Below are 14633 nucleotides of genomic sequence, written 5' to 3' on the forward strand. Positions count from 1 at the left end.
CGTGCCTTCATCAACTTGGCTCGCAGATCACTGCAGGTGTTGCTGCTGCACTTCAGGCCCCCAAAAGCATACACGTGTGCCACAGAAGCTGGCTGTGGTACATCACGGTGTTTGCCTTGACCCATTTTTTTTTTCCCCCTCAGAGCTCACACTCACAGAAGATGTTTAAAACAAGCAAGGAGGAGGAGCCTGTGGCAGCTCCTCTCTCTTTGCCTTTTGTCAGATTTTCAGATCATATGACTGGTTGGCATTTGTGAGTAACCGCACGCACCTGGAGTGGGGTTAAATGTCAGCCCACACTGCACACGTGCGTATCCACAACCCTAACTAGTAAACATGCACACACATCCGCGTCTATTCTACAGAGGTTAGGCAGCTTTGCACAGCTGGTATGCCTTCAATAGGCTGAACGATGAGGAGAAGAACCGTAGGCGGAATGTGATACTTTCTGAGAGGAAGGATCATCACTGCAGTGTTCCAAACATAAATTCTCCTCCACTAAATCTGTGTATAAGAAGTGCATACATACAGACTGTACTCATCAATCTACAATATGTACGTCTGTTTGGTTGAAAATAATCCAAATTTTGCAATTTTTTTGTTTTTCTTCCAGCATCTCCTGTATATTCTGTGGCTTGGGGCCCAGACTCTGAGAGGATCCTCTACACATCAGGTCGACACCTGGTCATCAAGCCTCTGCAACCCAGTGCCAAAGTCATACAGGTACGCAAACTCCACATATGTAACATTTTTAGGAAGTTTGGGTTTTAGCAAATAGATACGTCTTTAAGGGCTTCACCGTGGTCCAGTGGTTAGCGTGCAGGCCTCACAGCTAAAAGACCTGGGTTCAATTCCACACTTGGCCATGGAGTTTGCATGTTCTCCCCGTGCATGCATGAGTTTTCCAGCTTCCTCCCACATTCCTAAAAACATGCTAGGTTAATTGGCAACTCGTGAGGATAAGCGGTAGAAATGAATGTATGAATGTTTTATATACAGTGGCACCTTAAACAGCTACGTAATCTACTTCAATGGCGATTTCTTTCTATGCCTGTCAGGAGCACCACAACCACACGAACCAAAGCAGATGTCATTTAAACACACTTCAAACATTGGCTGAAGGCTTCAGTAAGGGAGGCTTCACTTCTAATAGCATGTAGCTTTGTCATCTTTTATACACAAAGCCATTAAGGTCCTGTCCATATGAAAATGTTCCTGGGATTTGAATTTTTTTTCAATTCATGTCCACATTGTGTGGGATTAGTTAATCTTTGCCTCCAGATGGGAACGGCTCACTGGGTGAAAACAATGTAATACACAAGGCACACTGATCAGGCAGAACCATGTGACACACGAAACTATAGAAGAAGAAAGAACGCATGTGAATAGTGGAAGTTATTTTGGAGTCTAAGACAACAAAATGCGAGTCGAAGTAGGTAAGTTGGTTGTCTACATGGAAATGACGAGCCTGCATTATCCGATTTTCCCACTCTATAAGCCGTTTTGGAAAAAAAATACTGTTTCACGGCACTCAGAATGTCGACGAAAGAAAATTTTGATGTGGACAGCCCCTTAATGACCACTATCTACCCCCAGCGTTCATGGTAATGGTTTCATTTTAATTGAACATGCATACACGTTACACTGGAATACATCGTATAATTCAATTCACAGTTCCACATGTCCAAAAGGAGTAGGAAAAAGCAAAACTTATATAATCCTAAAAAATCTGTTGTACATTTATTCACTTCTTGTATTCCATATGTGATTTTTTTAATACAAAGAAGATAATGTAACAATATGGTGATGTAGTTAAGATTTTCTCACAATCATGGTGTAATAATCAATATTAGAGATAAATAGCAATATAGCAAAACAAGTTGAAGACTCTTGTATTTTGTAAACATCAACTGCTAGTATTCATAGCAGTGTAGTCCACAGCAAATACGTCCTCCAAACCTCTGTATCTATCATCTTACATTATCATTCATTAGTGTTGAGTACTAATACTACCGAATGGGAGTTAGGGTTCTGGACCTGAATTTAATCCAACAATCACAACAGCCACTTTTGTTGCAAATGTTGATCCAAAATTGGAGGACAACATTAATAACAAGCAGTCAGGGGGGTTAGGAGGAGCACAAAATGACAATATTAATTTTATTTGCTATTCTGCTATGTAATATGCTATATTACTGAGTTGTCTCTGTCTCTTTTTTAGTGGAAGGCGCACAATGGGGTCATTCTGAAGGTGGACTGGAACGCAGTCAATGACCTCATACTGTCGGGAGGAGAGGACTGTAAATATAAAGTAAGCAGCGTTTTTGGGCATACTAGAACTCGATGTCTGCCGCTTTTGTTGTTGCCCCTTCAAAAGTCCCACGTTGCCCCTTCAACAGGTGTGGGACAGCTTTGGCCGCCTGCTTTATTCCTCGCTGTCACATGACTACCCAGTCACCTCCTTGTCCTGGGCTCCAGATGGAGAAGTGTTTGCTGTGGGCTCCTTCAACACGCTGCGACTCTGCGACAAGACCGGGGTAAGAACAGCTATTTTACCTTTACTATTGAATAGAAAATACTACCTGTGTGACTCTTGACTCGCATTAGTGTAGTCATACACTCACATTTTTCAAACTTTTCCACCAGAGACATTGATCATGGCACGCTTTTATGACATCTAATAAATGTCAAAATGTAATAGTACTTCAGTACTATACATGGGCCAAAAGGTTCAGGTTTGACAAAATTATTAAATACAGTTGCATATGATCATATATGATTGAACATGGTTGTTGTTATATGCTACATATTATTATATGGCACATGCGTATGTACTATGCAGACAAAACTACAATAATTAAATAAGAAGCTTCAGGATATATTCATATTTTTTATATATACAGTATAATCAAAAATGGAGGGACTACATTACAGTCATCTATAATTTAGTGGTTATAGCTTGGGGTAAGGGTAAGGTCTTACTATAATACATGTCATAACATGGATTAAATTACGGTAACTCCCACAAAATTGTTTTTGTGTGTATTGCCTACACAATTTACAGTCACAAAAGTGAGTAGACCCCTCACATTTCCGTATTGTTGGCAACACAAGTGAGTACAAAGATAATTGTCTTCCCAACTGTCAAACATGACTGCTGGGGGATCATAGAGCGAAACATAAATTCCAACATATTCTGTGACTGATTTCTGAAGAAAATCTATTCAGTAAGTAGCTGTCTGTTATTTGTGGGTTACATTTTGAGTAGCTAATAAATGTGAGTAGCGGAGATGCATATTAAAAAAAATGAATTTTGACAGTCCCGTAAGGCAGTGATTAATCTGCTGCATTGACGCACTGGCTCGATTCTCCACATCCAAACCTTTCTTTATTCTGTGATTTTGGATCAACATTTGCAATAAAGGCGACTGTTATTGCATTCAGCTACACAGGACTCCTTGTCTATTTCCAATTGCCATTGTTCGCTGGAGACAAAGGAAGTTAAAATGAGTTCTAAAATTAAGTTATAAAATGCATAGGTACTCACCATCGGAAAATCCTAGTGAAAGATGATCAATAATATGTTTTTTGTAGAGAAAATACATACAGGGATAGGAATTCTGAATCCCAAATATGCTAGGTTCCACAGTATTGCTTTGCAAGTGTTAAACTGACGACACTTAAGTTATGTATTGACCCTTGAGAAGATATACTGTGGTTGCTGAAATATGATAGGTATTCGTTTTTGATCATTTCCTGTTCAGTGTTCACGGGTAAGAGGCGAGAGTCTATCCCAGCTGATGTTGCGCTAGAGGCAGGACTCGTCAAACTATAGTACGGTTTGTGCAAAATCTGATGAAATTCTCATGAAAGCAGCGTGCATTAAAACTCTAAACAGGCAACATTTAATACAATTTGTCATTACTTTTTTGCATTGATTCAATTCAGCAACCACATAAACTAAGCCATAATAAGGAGTTCCTCTTATTATGGCTTTGTTTATGTGGTTGATCTGTTCCATTCTTTGCCCGTTGCGCCACTTGCCTTACTTTGGTGTGCCTTGATGAAGAGGATTATGGCCCTACCCTGCTTGAACTGGAGGAAGGGTACGCTTGCCTTCTCCTCCCTAAAGCTCCACCGAGACTCTGTGTACTGTAGCGTGGCGTGGGAGGCTTGCCGAAGGAGGAGGAGCGGGAATTAAGGAGACGAAAAAATAGTAGGTCTCTCCACCTTGGTGCTTTTTCTTTTATTGTGTCAATTCAGCCACAATAACCACGGTTGTGAGTTTACACAGAAACGCAGACCTTTGGGTGCCATGTCTTGTTTGCTGTGCTCCCGCAAGGGTTAAGCAGCTGCTAAACTTTTTTTTTTTCCTGTTAGTACTAGCGTGACTAATGGTAAGGAGTTTCATTCTGTATCTGATACAATGAAACCTTGCACTTTAACTACGACTGCTGGCTCAGCAGGATCAGCACTGCACGTTTAACCCCTTCACCTCCCATCCAACTTGACTCTCCTCTTACCCTGAATACTCACTCCGCCTTGCTATTATCACACTTGTGTATGTGTGTGGGCGCGTGTGTGCACGCGTGTGCGTGAGAGAGAGAGAAGTTTACATTGACGTTGAAGTGCGCACAAGTCGACAAAAATGTTTTAAATACATGATGGTTGTTATGCGTTTGGGATTTGGTTGATATTTTGTGTGTGTCTCTGTGTGGAGTTTATTTCTCTTCACAGGAGTTTTAACAAGACATGACACAAAGAGGTCCACTGTCCCTTTTTTTTTACAAGATTTGGGAGAAACAATAAGTCAGTGTCTGTGTGACTCCCATAGTATATGCATGTGCCCGCATGCCTGCCTGCGTGCGTGCGCAGCCCCTGTCGTGCAAATGTGCCTGCGAGACAGCAGTCTATTTACGAGGCGCTTGCAGCTGGTGTCTAGCGTCTGGACCCTGTCACGATCCCTGACACTGCCACTGGCTAACAAGTAGGACTCATTGTGCCAGGCAATCTCCCTCTTGCATCCCACCCCCCCTCATCCATTCGTCGTCCTCCCTCCACTACACATTTTTCCCCCTTTTTTTCACTCAACTGTACGACCATGCCGTAAATCTAAGTTCTGTTTAGTTTAGGTATTTTATGATTCGTTTACGCTGCACAGTCTTTAGGTTTTACAACAACCTGGTTTATCATGACAAATGATTTTTCTTTAACTGTAAGGAATTCCCAATCTGAAAAAAATAATAATTCACTAAGAAATTCTACTGTGCTAACAGAATTATCCAACTTGTTTTATGTTGCATTTGTATAAAATTCAATGGAACCACTAACATTATTAACTGTCATACAAGTTACAGATTGTACCACCTCAGGAGCATTTACATTTAAAGGTTCCAAGAATGTCACAAGCGAGTACCCAGATAATTTTCTCGCCTGTAGTCAAGCATGGTGGTTGTAGGGTCATGGTCTGTGGCTGCACGAGTGCTGCCTGCACCGCAGAGTGGCGGTTCATTGGGGGGAATATGAAGTAGACATGTACAGGGATGGGTCAAAACACCTCACTAGGGAAGTGTCCGGGAGGGATCCGACTAGACACCTGAGCCATCTCAACAGTCGAAGGAGGAGTAGTTCTACTCTGAGCCCCTCCCAGATGACTGAGCTCCTCATCCTATCTCTTAGTGTGAGTCCAGCTACCATACTCGGAAAAATAATTTCAGCTGCTTGTGTCCGTGATGTTGTTGTTTCGGCCATGACCCAAAGCTAATGACCATAGGTGATTGTGAGAACATAGATCAACTGGTAAATTGAGAGCTTTGGTTTCCGGCTAAGCTCCCTTTTCACCACGATGGTCCAATACAGCAACTGCATTACTGCAGACGCTGCGCTGATCTGCGTATTGACCTCACACTCCCACCTTCCCTCACTCATGAACAAGACCCTGAGATACTTCAATTCCTCCACCTGGCCCAAGACCTCATCCCCAACCCGAAGGGAGCACTCCACCCTTTTTGACTGAGAACCATGGCCTCAGATTTGAAGGTGCTGAGTCTCATCTCAGAAGCATCACACTCCAGTAAACGCTGAATGTCACAGGCCCAAGAGGCCATCAGAACCACATTGTCGGCAAATAGCAGAAATTAGATTCTAAGGCCCCCGAACTGGACTCCCTCGATGCCTTGGCTGTGGCGAGAAATTCTGTTCATGAAAATTATGAACTGTATCGCAGCCTTGGTGGAGGCCAACATTATCTGGAAACAGGGTCGACTTACTATTTGCAATGTCAACTAAGCTCCTACAAGGACCGAATGGCACACAGTAGGTGGTGCGATCATGGACATTGGGTCATTACACTATTTATTTTGGCAAAGACCCCACATTGGGTCGCGACCCACCAGTTGAGAATCACAGGTCTAAGGCAGTGCTAGATGACAATGGTGCTCACACTAAATATTGACACTTGATCCTGTACTCACTATTTAGACTAATGGCTATGTGTTGACTTATTTCCTGCTTTGTACCCTGACTCCTCTTAAGTATATCCAATTTTCATTTCTATAGTACGTTGAAAATACTATAATATACTACAATAAAAATAATTCAGGGTTTTGCTGACTAAGCATATTGAACTGTCCGGAGCAGAACCGAACCAGTTGGTGCAAACAAGACTTTACATTCTGACTCTCTATTTCATGGCAGTGTAGCCTCTTATTTTTTTACATTAGGGGAAGCATATACCTGAGACTCTCTTTGTGGCAGCTGGGATCCAACCAACACAACCAACATCTGGAAATAGCCCCAGCTGGAAGGCAGTGAAGCTTCTCAAAAGTGAGCCACTGTTGGATGGAGTATGAAACAGGAAAAGAAACTGCTGTCAGTTTATTAGTTGGCGCGTATTAGCATTGGTGGCTGTTTTCATCACATGAGAAGGGTAGTTGGGGAAAGGAAAGGGCAGCAGACGTAAGGGGTTGGAAACCCAACAGAAAGGGTTCCACAGTACAGTAGAAGTGAAATAACCAGTACAAGGATTTGACTAAGAAACGTCACGTGAAAGCAAAAAAAAAAAAAAAGCGTATGTTTGGGGAGCGTGTGTAACTGAGAACTCGAGCAAGAGTGAGCGAGCGTGGTCAAACAAAGAGAATCCTGAGTCAGCAGCAGAGCAGCTCTCTCTCTCTCTTCCCCTCCCTTTACCAGTCTGTGCTCTTGCATGCTATTTCTTGCTTCCTGACTCCCCCTTTTTCTTCTTTTTGGCTTTGGAAGTGAGGCTGCTTGAGTAGCCCACTCAAGTCATTCTCTGATTTCTCTTTGCATTTGTATGTTAATTGTTTGTTTCGAAATTTTGGACATTTCGATTGAGGCAGTCAGTTTCACTGTTGCGTAGTACCTGCATGTTGACTACGTATACTGTCAATTGGAAGAGTTATACTTTGTATTAGTTATGGTATTGTAGGTGATTCTAAACATGTTTTTCATCCAGAGTGCACGAAACATGGGGCACATACAGTGTTGACCCCAATGCTTTGTGCAAGCATCTATACTGTACAGGTTTGTTTTGAGTGAGAGGCACGTGTTGACACGGTATTACTTTTACACCTCTCAAGAGTTACGCTAAATGCATGCCTTGTTGGAAAGTAAAAGGGAGGGTTGCATAAAAAAAAAAGAGTGCCTTTAGGGGGCTGATTGGTGGGGGCCTGTCCAATATATCCTGTAAAGTTGGCTTAAGAAGCAAGCCTGGGTCTACATAAAAGATGTTGGTTTCTTTTTCACTCCAGTTTCTCTCCCTCAGTCTGTTTTTGTCCCTTTTTTATTTTTTTTGTCACCACCATTTCAAACCCCCAACTCCCAGACGTTGGCAGATTCATCATTCTTGGCAAAATCACTAGCCCTCCTTGTTAAACAAACATGTCACACTTGCAGAGAATGAAGGGGGAATGAAGGAGGGATGGAAAGGTGTAAAGAGGGTGTCACTGGGTAACCGATGCAGTCAAATAATAGGACTGTGCATCTGGTGTATCTTTTCAAATGTTGCTGCCAACTCTGAGTTCATTAAGTGCCGTTATTAAAGACTAGCGGCTTGAAAAGGGTGTAAATTTGGCTCCTACTCATCTTGGCACCCAAATGGATCAAAATGGTGCTCCATGTTGATCATAGCTACTTTCACAGTGCCCTTAAAAGCTGTTTTGTTTTTGCCCTGTGCATTTCTATTTTGAACATGGAGTGGGGAGGAGCCTTGGGGTATGAAGAAGTCCACCGGTCGATTTTCCAGCTGGAACTCAAACATCTAAAACTCTTTTTTTGCATACACAAAAGGCCTATTGCTCTCAAATATTCACAATTAGATAAATAAGTAGAGCACTGAGATAACTCATCCACTTCACAGATGTGGCATATTAGGATGCTTAATAGACAGGGTGATTATTCATTGGCATGAACTGGGAAATGCTGTCATATGCCAATGTAGAGCATCCCAAACATGCTCAATTTGTGACATATCCCTTGGGCATGCTGGAATGTTTTGTGTACTGATCCTTGCTACAGCAAGGTAATGGTCGTGGATGAATTGCATAACAATGAATAAAATGTATGCGTTTGTTGTCCATAACATATGCCTGCCCATGCCATTACCCCACTGTCACCATGGGCCACGAAAATATGTCTTGCTAGAAGAGCGTAGTCATCAGACTAGGAACTACGGCATCACTACTGTGACTGATAATACACAATACAGTAAAGTCTCGTTATATCGATATCGGTTAAAACGAATTACTACTTATTACGATACTATTTTCATTTCCCGGCAAATTTCTAGTCTTTTATGATATAATTAGCTCCGTTAGTACGATACACGGTTATTATGATAATCCGGTTACTAGGATGCCCTTTTCATCTCCCGCCAGCCAATTTGGTCTGCTTATATCGATACAAAAGCAGCTTAAATCAATCTTTGCTTAAGGATTTCAATACCAAAAAAGAACACGGCGAACGGCTGCTTCCAGTCAACTTTATTTTTCACACTTCCACCACCAGAGTGCAGCACACACAGCGGAAAACACCCGTCCCTCGCGCCTACCCCTCCGGGTGGCAACACCTTCCCTATCGATAGTTCCGGGGTGAATTATGTCCCGGTAACCGGTAATCACTACAGCGTAAGTTTATTTTTATTTACTGTAGTACAAAATTTATTGTAGTACAAAAGCATGCTAGATACGCAATCCATGAACTCAAGGAGAAAATTACATGCCATATCAAAGATCCGCCCACTTTTAATGCAGTTCGGCGCAGGATCGGATATATGGATAGTCCGGTTATATCGGTATTTTTTCCGACTCCCGAGAATATCGATATAACAAGACTTTACTGTACAATATTTGAACTGCATATGAAATGCTTTATGTACACCTTGCAATTCTACCCGCACTCGCGGCGTCACTTGTTCGCGACGTGTGACCGTTTTTTTTCCATCGGAGTTCCAACAGTTTCCGTGGTGTTAACCTTCAAGCCAAAACTGTACTAAGACCACATTTGATCAAAGTTACTTAAGATCAAAACACGATCATTACATATGACATTAGTTCTTGTAGCGTAAACATGAAGCTAATCTGCAGTCTATTTTACATCTGTGTTTACATAACTACACATCAACGTAAATGATTAGTAAGAGCAGCTAGAATTGCTACAACTCATTATTTAAAATTTATAATGTTTAGTTTTTGGTTCAATTTGTGGAAAGAAGTTCAACAGATCAAAGCAACGTGCTAAGGTCATGCACCTCTACTGTGCAATAATCAGCAGATTACAACTATGTTGCTAAATGAATACCACTTAGACATTGTCAAAATTGAGAACTGTAAATTATACAATTGATTTATAAATATTTTGCTAAGTCTTTGATAAGTAGAGTGATAGATAATGGTGTCGCTTATCAGTGTATTAATGCCATGTACTGTTATTTATTTAGAATTTTCACCAAACTGCATCAATGAAAGTAGGTTAGTCTCTTTTAATGGTTTCTATGTCGTCCCCGCAAACCGAGTACATAGTCACGTGATCAAGTGATTACTATTTTCTTGACACTTTTCTGACCTCATAACCAGTGTTAAAGCTGGGTGAAGGGTCTAATTTGTTTTGACCCCGTTGTTGCATGCCAAAACATAACCAAATACCTAAATTGTGTGTGTGTGCGTGCGTGTGCATGTGTGTGTGTGCACGCGTTTGTGTGTGTGTGTGTGTGTGTGTTTGAGAGAGATTGCAAGCACATGTGTGCATAGTTGGTGCTAATAGAAGACTGCTGTCCAGCTCACAGCTGTGTCTTGCTGATGAGTCCCAGGAGGCCCCAGCATGTGTCTATGGTTACTATGTTAAGGCTCCAACATGAAACCATGTGCAGATCATTACTCTCCGTCCCTCCCGCCCTCTCGCTCTCTCTTGCTCTCTTATACACTCCCTTGTGCCCCCACCCCCTGCTCTGTCTTCTATCTATCCTCTGGCTGGCTCCCCCACTCCTCCCTTTCCCCTTGCACTGCCAAAGCTCCAACTTGTGCCACTCCACACTCATAAGTGTCCATACTGTCTGCCCTTGCAAGGTAAGTCTTGCAACAGAGACATCTGTAGAGCTCCCCCTCCCGCTTTATGCATGGATTGGCTGCGGCTTATTGTTGTGTACCCCTGGAGATGGCAAGTGTACTTGAACAGTTGCATAATCACACATGGCCAAATGTTCTCTTGTACCGAAAATGTTTCTAAGCGCAATTAAGATGACAGAGTTTGCTTAACTAATACAGTTTAACACAGCCAGCTAGATGATTTGTTTTAAAAGTGATTTTCTCACAGATGATAGCAGAATAAATCAAACTGTTGCTATTGCAAACCTTTTATTACCTGTACTCGCAACGACAACCACAGCATACATGAATCACTGTTAATAAACAAGTCTCAACTTTTAATATCAGTGGTGTAATAACGGCTACTTAATAACACTGCAAATTATGGTTGTGTATTACAACAGTTATTGAATATGGCCCTTAGCAAAAAATTAAGGCAGATCTTGCAAACTACATTGAGATCTCGGAGGATGGCAGTTCAAACGCCAAAGTTTTGTGAAACCTGGGAGCTTTAACCTGGTAATTTTGATGGAGATAACAATGTGCATCCTATAAGCGTTTGACCTTACTTGGTTAAAAATTTTTGTCAGAAATGGAATATATAGTATCTTCTACAAATAATGGATCTGTGTTCAACTACAGTATCTCTGTCAGTGACGTATAGTGACAGACAGAACAATGACCGTATTTTCTGGATTATAAGTCGCTTCGGAGTATAAGACGCACAAGGCTAGGAATGCATAATTAGGTAGAAAAAATACATACATAAGTCACACTGGAGTATAAGTCGCATTTTTTTTGGGTAATTTATTTTACCAACTACTTGACCAAAACAGACATTACGTCCTCTTGGAAGGCAAGTTCTAACAATAAAGGAATAGAGAACAGGCTAATATGTGTAAGATATGCTAACACAATGGTTATTCAGCTACACAAAAAATAAACATGAACAGAAAAGTTGTCCGGTGTTTATGTAACACAAAAGTTTTTTTCATTTACAAGTCGCTCTGGAGTATAAGTTGCAGGAACAGCCAACCTATGAAAAAAAAGTGTGAGAAAAAGTCCGGAAAATACGATACATGCTCTTACCGTAGATGGTAGGTACACAGTTAACCTGTGTGTCTTTCTCTTCCCATTTCTACAACATTTGTGTTTGGTTTTGTGCCATGAGAGTTTTCAAATCTAAAATATGTGCCTTGGCCCAGTAAAGGTTGTAGATTAAGCGACCATTAAGCGACCACTTCAGTTTGCTTCAGTTTAATGTAATCTATGTTGAGTTGCATTTTGTTTGATTGTATGATATAATTACGTGGTGGTGTATTATATACTAATTTTGTTTTTTGTAGGTAGCAACTGAAGAAAGATGTACATGTCACATTAGAATTGACTCTGGATAAAGACGTGGATATGTGTCTAAAGCCCAGTTCAATCATCTCGGCCTCGTTTCCAATCAAAGATGTTTAACCATATTGGTCTCAGTGGTTGTGAACATAGTCCATAGCTATTCCTATCCTTGTAGTCAACCCCATTTTGAGTAGAGGGGTCACTGCAAGCTGACGTTTACAAGCCCTCATAATTCCCCCAAAGATTGATGAAACCCCATCCAAAACCGCCTCCCCAAAACAACTGGTTTTATTTATAGTCCTACTCCTGCTCACACTTACACCTTACAGAATTGGTTTGGGCTTAAAAGAGAAGCTCAGTGTCAGCGTTTTCAGGCACGTTGTCTGTTTATGGCCAGATACTTGTATATATGTTTAGTGTCTATTACACTCGCACACGTGTGTTTTGTTTATTGTGTGTGAGGATTTACGCTCTGTACCTGCACTGCCAGGTCCGGTCCTGCACACAGAGCCACAGGCAAACTGAAGCCAGCTGGCTTTGCTGAGCATCGTCCAGCTGTTGTGATTTATGTAAGGCTGTTAACCCTCCACTAGTTAGGCTCCCAATCACACAAGGCTAGGCTAGCACTTCTTTAACCTATCCACACATCCTTTTTGGCTTATAAAGACATGGTTTCACTCAGTTTTTGTTTGTCACATCTGTCAAAATTGTTGATTATTAACATTTTTGAATAATACATTCATCTTAATAGTGGCTTCTCTATTAGGTGTCATTTTACTTTTTCTGTTTTTAACATCTATTAGTCATTATGTTTTTTATACTGGTATTATTAGGTAGAGTTAGGCAGCAAGGATGCTACAACTGTCACTTAATAGTTTGTTACCTCATGTGGATTACAGTCACTTGGGTGTAAACATGCATCCATAGCAGGCTTGAAAAGGTTGACCAATTTACACTAATAGTAGTTGAAACTTCTTTCGCCTCCGAGTGACAGGCGTGCCAGAGATAAAAAGGGCTAGGAAAACATCAGTCTCACAAGGTCAACATTTTGTTGACGTGCATCAAGGGGAGTGTTTGCAACATATTTAATGCCAACATAATGGCGCTGAATCAGCAGATATCTCCCCTGGGAGCTATTAGTGTTAGACATGTGTCATTAACCCCTTCCTTGGCCCAAGCTCCAAAACACGCCCATCCCCACTCCCTTCAGAAGGAGCTGTGCAAGGCCACCACACTCTTACAGAGTTCATAGATGCATAGATACGTCTTTTTAAGGGACAATAGTATAGAAATGATAGTTGACTTGCAGTCATCTGTGGAAACCTTAAATAGCAATATAGATTTACTATTCGGTGAGCATAAATATTCAGTGTAAGCAGCATTATCTATGACTGCCTTTATCCTCTTGCACATGGCATTCACCTAAGTTGCATAGGCTGGTACTCCTCCATGATGACACTCATATACTCACATATGAACCGCAGCACCCCCAGTACTTGCCAACACTCATGCAACATCGCCATGTTTTCTCCGTAATATCTGTACTGCTACTACATCCCAGACGATCACTTCTAGGCTCTCATGGGTTGTCACCTTCATGCAACTAACGTGTGTTGGTCTGAGTCACATCAACACACACGTCAACATACACACACACACACACACAGGATAGCTGAGTATTTGCTTTGCTGAGTGATCGTCTGAGGCGTTGGATTACCAGACCTCGTAGTGTACATGCACAGCCATACATTTACCGCTTTCTATACATCTTCTATGTGTATGAGCTCATTGTGAGTTCGAGGAATACCCCACCCCCGCTCACCCACCACGGCTTGACTAAGAACTACACGTCATGTCTGTCACCTTCTCTCTGGCCACAAAGCTGCCCATTATAGACACAGGGGGGTTGAATAACAAGCAAGACTTCATCGCTCACCCCAAATCTTTATACATTGCTTCTGCGAGTCTCTTTTTTTTTTGTACAATATTTGTCCACCTTTGCTTAAATTTGTTGCAAACTTTGTTGCTTTCATTGAATTTAAGCTAGTATGGATGTGATGCACAGCTTCCAATGTCTGAAGTGTGCGGTACTCTTAGAGAGGACCCATTATGCTACTTTTTCGACCCTTTGTATTGAGTTGTGGTCTTCCATAGAGCAGCTACACACGATAACCTGCACAGAAAATGTTTTAGATTTTGCCCAATCTATACAAATTCCAGCCGTATTTCCCTTGATTTGTGTTTCCTACCAAAACTGTCTGTTTTTTTAATTTATTCTACCCACAGCCCGCCTCCGGGCATGCACACTCCGCTGTGATTGGTCACAGGCCCAAAGTGCTTCCCTGACTATGAACCATATAAAGAAGTCCGCCCCTCTGTGACATCACAAAGGGGCAGTTTTACCACACCTTTTGAAACTGAGCATTTTGAGCCATCCCAAACTTCTTTCAGCGCTTGCTACCCAATGCGCAAACCAAATGCGCAAACTTTGGCATCGTTTAACACGAAGATACAACATTCTAACTACATTTTATAGGTCAGAAAAGTGGAAAAAGCATAATAGGTCCCCTTTAAGTGCCTCACTTACAAAACTTGGAAATAATTATTGAATTCCCATTGCTGTGTGGAGCATGCCATCACTTGTGTAACGATATCTTTGTAAAAAAAAAAACAACAACAACGATAACGGTA

The 14633-nt window shown here is 41.5% G+C and overlaps 1 protein-coding gene across 4 annotated transcripts in view; it reads left to right on the forward strand.

Annotated features, from left to right (window-relative positions):
- Positions 1 to 14633, forward strand: part of ift80 (intraflagellar transport 80 homolog (Chlamydomonas)) — a 36676-nt gene that overhangs the window by 6517 nt on the left and 15526 nt on the right. For all 4 annotated transcript variants that reach the window (XM_058079138.2, XM_058079140.2, XM_058079137.2 and 1 more), the window contains exons 6-8: positions 614 to 723; positions 2222 to 2311; positions 2400 to 2537. In XM_058079138.2, the coding sequence (XP_057935121.1) occupies positions 614 to 723; positions 2222 to 2311; positions 2400 to 2537 (338 nt within the window). The remainder of the gene's footprint in view (positions 1 to 613; positions 724 to 2221; positions 2312 to 2399; positions 2538 to 14633) is intronic.

This window comes from Doryrhamphus excisus, linkage group LG8 (genome assembly GCF_037039965.1).
Source record: "Doryrhamphus excisus strain RoL-2023G ecotype Guam linkage group LG8, RoL_Dexc_Guam_v1.1, whole genome shotgun sequence".
NCBI lineage: Eukaryota > Metazoa > Chordata > Actinopteri > Syngnathiformes > Syngnathidae > Doryrhamphus > Doryrhamphus excisus.